This window comes from Tursiops truncatus, chromosome 13 (assembly GCF_011762595.2).
Source record: "Tursiops truncatus isolate mTurTru1 chromosome 13, mTurTru1.mat.Y, whole genome shotgun sequence".
Taxonomy (NCBI): Eukaryota; Metazoa; Chordata; class Mammalia; order Artiodactyla; family Delphinidae; genus Tursiops; species Tursiops truncatus.
This window is the reverse complement of record NC_047046.1, coordinates 40,105,470-40,111,469: the sequence shown is the minus strand read 5'-3', so window position 1 is coordinate 40,111,469 and position 6,000 is coordinate 40,105,470. Positions and strand designations below refer to the sequence as shown.

General features: G+C 45.9%; 1 protein-coding gene across 5 annotated transcripts in view; it reads right to left on the bottom strand.

Annotated features, from left to right (window-relative positions):
- Positions 1-1,222: 1,222 nt before the first annotated feature.
- LAMA3 (laminin subunit alpha 3) overlaps positions 1,223-6,000 on the bottom strand; it is a 241,787-nt gene continuing 237,009 nt past the window's right edge. For all 5 annotated transcript variants that reach the window (XM_033837627.2, XM_019930511.3, XM_033837628.2 and 2 more), the window contains 3 exons: positions 4,147-4,240; positions 2,779-2,898; positions 1,223-1,770 (listed from right to left, as the gene is read on the bottom strand). In XM_033837627.2, coding sequence (XP_033693518.1) covers positions 1,625-1,770; positions 2,779-2,898; positions 4,147-4,240 — 360 coding nt within the window. In that variant the 3' untranslated portion in view covers positions 1,223-1,624. The remainder of the gene's footprint in view (positions 1,771-2,778; positions 2,899-4,146; positions 4,241-6,000) is intronic.

Here is a 6,000-nt window from a genome sequence, read left to right as displayed (position 1 = left end):
TTCAGAGAACAGACATTTACAATCTGAGAAGAGCCACGCTGAGCGCTCTGGGTCTCAAACTCCATCTGTGACACCCTCTGCTGCTTTCTGGTGGCTGGGATTATATTCAGCAAATGCAGATGGACAGCTGTTCTTTCAGCTACCATAAAATGGAGGGAAGAGCAGTGGTATTAACGAAGACTTAACTGCCCCTTTAAAATGAATCTGGGAAGTACTAATGAACAACTTTGTAGATTCACTTAAGTCAACACCAGGAACCCAGAAGAGAGAATCAGCCATTTCCTGTAGACCTGCCAAAGGCAGGTGAAATGGATGTTCCTCACGCAGACTCAGGGTCTGGATGGTCATCACCTGGTTGAATTTTCATTTGAAAATCAATGTTTTTGGAAAGCACACGACTTAAGGTCATGAAATTCAGCCTCGGACCCAGCATAGCATCCCTACAGCCCACCAGCCAGCCTCTGTTGAATACCCCCTGCGATGGGGACCTGGCTACCTCTCCAGGAGAACGGTTCATGTTTGCATAGGTATGGCAGGTAGAAAGCATGCCCACGGGACGGCAGTGTGAGGGCCATAAAAGAGCACTGGCTTGAAGGGAACATGCCTCAGTTTCAGAGGCGGAGAGCAGGTAGCTGTAAGGATACCACATAGGATTACTATATCCAAATTTTAGAATTGTTTTAGTCCTGATGAGCAAATACTATGCAGGAGATACAGAAGTGCTTGCATAGCCTTCTTTGCTAGTGAGAGTGGTGCTGGGTAATAATATTGGTCTAGTACATGGTTCATTATTTTGTAGATAAAACTAGATTCCTACTTCCCATTGACTTCTGTTAGCGTCTCATGCAAAGCTTTAATTATAGTATATACAGTACATTCATCTCAGCTCCTCTACTAGACAGTTTTTGCCCTCAAGGAATTGATAATCATAATCTAGACTTGGTTGGCAGCAGACTGTACGTGGGAAGCCAAGTGGAGTTACAGGTTCATTTATTCAGTTTGTTACTTACTATTTTATGAACAGTATGTGTCTCCCCGATTGGAGTGCATATTCCTCGACTGTAGATCCAACACTGAGCACACACAGTACCTCACCAGCATGTGCTTGGTGATTATTTGTAGAAAACTGCGTTGTACGTGGCACATTGAACAGGTGCTGAAGAATTAATACAATTAAAAATGACCAGCAAGCCAATCGTTTTATGTTAATAAAACATCATAATTTGAAGAGTACACTGCATTTATTTAACCCCATAAATTATAACATCTTAACACATGTAAAATTTTTGTATTTTTAAAGTGCTTTGAAAGATATTTATTTTTTTTAACAAGTGGAAAACAGTGTTCTTTAAAAGACATCAAACTTTTAGTGGAAAGTGATATTACCAGAAGCATGTAAGGATTTGTTCATCCTCTTCAACAAATGGGATTTTTATGTAAAATAGATATGTAGCACTGAATGCCAAAATGATGGGTATGTGTGGTTGGAATTAAAAATGAGATTTGCTAATAAACCCATCGGGATGGTGTCTTAAGTCAGAACGACCTTGAGAGGGGAGAGGGAGGGGTGTTGGGTAATCAGTGCTTCCGGAGGTGAACTTCCCTGCCTTGTGATGGGTTTGAGTTAGTGGTCAGGACAGCCATTCAGACTGACAGTCCCCCGAACTTCTGCAGCTTCAGTGACAGGGACAGGAATGTGGTTGACTTGAATATTCTTCAGGCAGCCAAAAAAGGATCTCCACACGGGAAGCTTCAGGGTTTTCAAATTAGCTGAAAGACAAAAGGAGAGGCATTCGATGGCTCACTCATACTGTCAAGTGGACGCACTCCGTTAAGAAACGGTCTTATTAGAGCTAAAGGGACCCAGGCTCTCAGTCCACCCAGTCCTCTCCTGCTTTAAGCAGGCACCCAGCACAGCCCCTGCTGTGAAAGCACAAGGCTACTCTGCACATCCTTCAGAGAAGGAGATTCCACAGCCCAAATCAATAGATAATGACTCTGAACTCTAGTGCTTTTCATGGGTCATGGAAGACCTATAAAATTAACCACCAGACCATTTGGAGGCACATAAATCAATGAAGGCTGACAAGGCTCTTTCCAGGCAAAATTCCAGTCTTGAACTTGACTCTGATTCACCTGACTCTGATCACCCTGCCTGATTCCCCCATTCTGGCTCCACACAGCTTAATAAGTCACCATAACTAAGTGCCTGGAGGGGGGAGACCAGTTTCTCAGGCCCTTTTCTGATTCTTTGTGATATCAGGCTTCTAGGTTCATGCAGGCTCTTAGGAGAGGCTTATAAATTATAGGCTTGGGGGGCTTCCCTGGTGGCGCAGTGGTTGAGAGTCTGCCTGCCGATTCAGGGGACACGGGTTCGTGCCCCGGTCCGGGAAGATCCCACATGCCGCGGAGCGGCTGGGCCTGTGAGCCATGGCCGCTGAGCCTGTGCATCCGGAGCCTGTGCTCCGCTACGGCAGAGGCCACAACATTGAGAGGCCTGCGTACCGCAAAAAAAAAAAAAAAAAAAAAAAAAAAAATTATAGGCTTGGGACAAGTGGAAGCAGCAGCCACGTGGCCTGGGCTGCTGGGAAACGTTCTGTTGCTGGCAGTCCGGTTTCCCCACAAGCTGGAGAAAGAGTCTCACTGTCTCCACGGTCCAGCCAACGGCTGCCCCTGCTGATATCCCAACGAATGTGATGCCCCCATCCACGGGTTATGATGGAGATGTTAAGAGTTGATGTGGGACAACATGGGTGTAGAAGTCAGCACAGGAGTTACCTGGGACACCGCCAATGTGCAGATGCTCCTGCGTGCGGGCAGTGGGGACGGGGTGCCGTCCAGCGGTGGAACTATGGTCTGCGTCCAGTTTCAGGTGCAGGATGTGCTGTTTTATGGTGACTGCAGGGAAGGAAAGCAGGTCAGGTCTATCACCTGAGAGCCCTGCCCACTGTATAATGTCTACACCGGGCATCATCATCGGCTTCTTTCTCACTCACTCCTGTTGGACCTGAGGGAGCACGGCTCGCAGGAATTCCATCAACCTAAGCACAAATTCAACTAATTTCTCCCCACCAGGTGCTGTTTAGGTGCTTCCACGTATATTACAGAATTTAATCTTAAAATGAATCTGTGAGGAAGATATCATCACTCTCGTTTCTCAGATAAGAGACTGTGACCCTCCATCATTGAGGAGCTTGGCAACATGGCTTGGTTATAAATTAAACAAGTTGGGATTCAAGCCCTGGTTTCCTGTCTCCAGAGGCCAGTGCTTATTTCACGTGATCTCTGGTTCTTTCCAAGAAGACACTGACTGACTGCTGAAAACGGACTCCAAAGACAGTGGCTTTTGACCCTCCCAAATAAAACTCCTCCAGCGTCAACAATCTTAACCAACTGCAATGCAGTTAGCTTTCAAATTAGCCAAGAGGCAGCTACTTTTAACAAAAGATATTTTAGCCAATACAGGTTAATATATCTCCAAACTTGTATGCCCAAGTTATTCCTAAAATAGCAGATTCGACTTGAGAGTTTATGCCTGCTCCCCGTCAAGTGGTTTGTCTAAATCCTTGGCATTAATATTAAATGTTGTTGAAAAAAATAACCCAACAATGAACTTTACCTATAGTAAGAGCAAACATTTACTGAGCACTTAGGACGTACTGGACACTGCTAAGCACTTCACACTCATTATCCCATTAATTTTCACAACCTTGGGAGGTGTACACTATTTTTACCTCCGTTGTACAGATGAGAAAACTGAAGATAAAGAGAAATTAAGTAGCTTGCCCAAGGTCTCACAGGGCTGGAACTGAGACCTGACCTCTGTTCTCTTTGACTTCAGAGGCAAAATCTCAATCACAGTGTTATGCTACCTTGAAAACAAACATAGCTTATCAGTTTGCTGGGTTCCACACCGCCCCCCCCCTCAAAAAAAAAAACTCAGTGTGTTATGGAGAACTGGAGCCGTGAATTACATAAATACGACTGGAGTTGAGAATAGACATGTTCCCAGCACCTTAACCTGGTGGGCTGACCCTGGTCAGACGCTAATGGATGGATGAACTGAGGGAGCGTTTGGGATGTTCGAGTCCAGATGGAAAGGGAGACTGTTTCAGTCTGTGAACAATAGGCTACTGGATGTCATACCTGTCACCGAGTGCCACTGTCCGTCACACAGAGATTGCTTTGGTGTGACCGATGTCAGGATCCCACCTGCCTCGCTGCCCACAGAGGCCGTGACCTGGAACACACATGCATTTTCCTATTTCCTTCAGAAAGGCAGGTGGGGCCCACTTCCTGCCATCTTTCCTTCCCAGCCCTTGCACCCTGACCGCCCAGGAGCACTTGAAACATGGGTACACCCTCCCGCACCAGGTGACCATAGAGGGACAAAGGCTTTGCAGGAATCTCTCTGTTGCACCCCTTTCCAGGCAAGTGAGCTGCAAACCCAGGGCCTGGCCTGAAGTTACTGCCAAAGGTAAGGAGCCTTTCCCACTGACTCCCTACCCCGGTCCCATCAGGCCTGACTCAAAGGTTACTGATTAGCACCGAAGATCTGCCTTAGTGATTAGCATGTGACAGTAGCTCTGTTTAGGAGGACGTGTACAATTTGGAAGGCAAAAACGTTGGCTGAGGTCTATACCCGCCTGCAAGGGGCAGCCAATTATAATAATTCCACGAACGCAGGACTTAAAGAGGGGTCTCGTCCAAGGAATTCAGCAAGCTGACTGACTGAGTTTGCACTGGGCACGTGTCAGGGGTCAGGCACTCAACGTGCTGTTGTGCAGAATCCCGCATTCCCACTCGGGGCCAGGATTCTCCAGGGGCTGAATCAAGGTCAATGAAACGAGAGGGCTAAAATCAGCCTGTTGAGAAGTAATTTACATCTAATTTGCATGTAAGCAGACAGTGCAGCCTTTTCTCGGGCAATTTTCAAGCTAAGCAGTGTCACAGCTGTTAGGAAGGTTATCAGGTCTTGATTTCGTGTTGGGGGGAGTATTTCCTATCCAGAAGCTCTCACCAAAGATGCTCCCCAACCCCTCCCCTGAAAAGCCAGCTTTGTCTGAACCACCGTTAAGCATAGTTCCTTGCTTCTTGGGCCCGCAAGAGGCCTGCTCAGACTTAAAGCTGTAACTTAACTAAAAAGTGTCCAAGAGTTCTGACTACTGTATTTTATTCTGAGAGTCTTCCCTCACATTCAGTAAACTGGAAGGATAAAGGTAAAAGAAAATGCTATATTATCAATCTTTGCTTTAAGGCCTTAACTAAGAGAGGCTTCCTGGAAGGATTTGGTTTGAAAGAGATTGTTTTGCAAAGGAAAGAGATTAAACGTGGGTGGTGAACATAAGATATTGAGTAGGCCTGTGAGCAATGGGAAAGATGGAGCAGCAAAAGCACATGGCTGAAGAAGGAAGCCATGAAAAGTTAAAGGAAGGCTGGGTGGAGACCCTGTGGCCGGCTTGGCTGCAGAGACCAGAAGGGCTTGGTGAGCTGTGTAGAGAGGATAAAGGGAATCTGAAGCTGACCCAGTGGACGTGGGGCATGGGCAAGGGTGTGACATGGTGTAGATGGCTGGTGAGAAAATCCATCCCATGAACTCTGGTGCTGCCCTTATAAATAAAAGTAGAGGTGTGACAAGGGTGAAGGGGAGGTGAGAAAAATGAACATTTACTGATAAATGTTCATATAAAATAAATAAAAGTAGAGGTGTGACAAGGGTGAAGGGGAGGTGAGAAAAATGAACATTTACTGATAAATGTTCATATAAAATAAATAAAAGTAGAGGTGTGACAAGGGTGAAGGGGAGGTGAGAAAAATGAACATTTACTGAGTATATGGCAGCTTCTCCTCTCCTGACAAAAGCCCTTAAATATAAGCATCATTCTCCACATTTTAAAGATAAAGAAATTGAGTCAGAGAGAGGTTAGGTAACTTCCCGAGGGCCCTATAACTAAGTGGTGGAGCCGGAATTCAGCCCAGCTTGTTTGAATTTGCCCAATT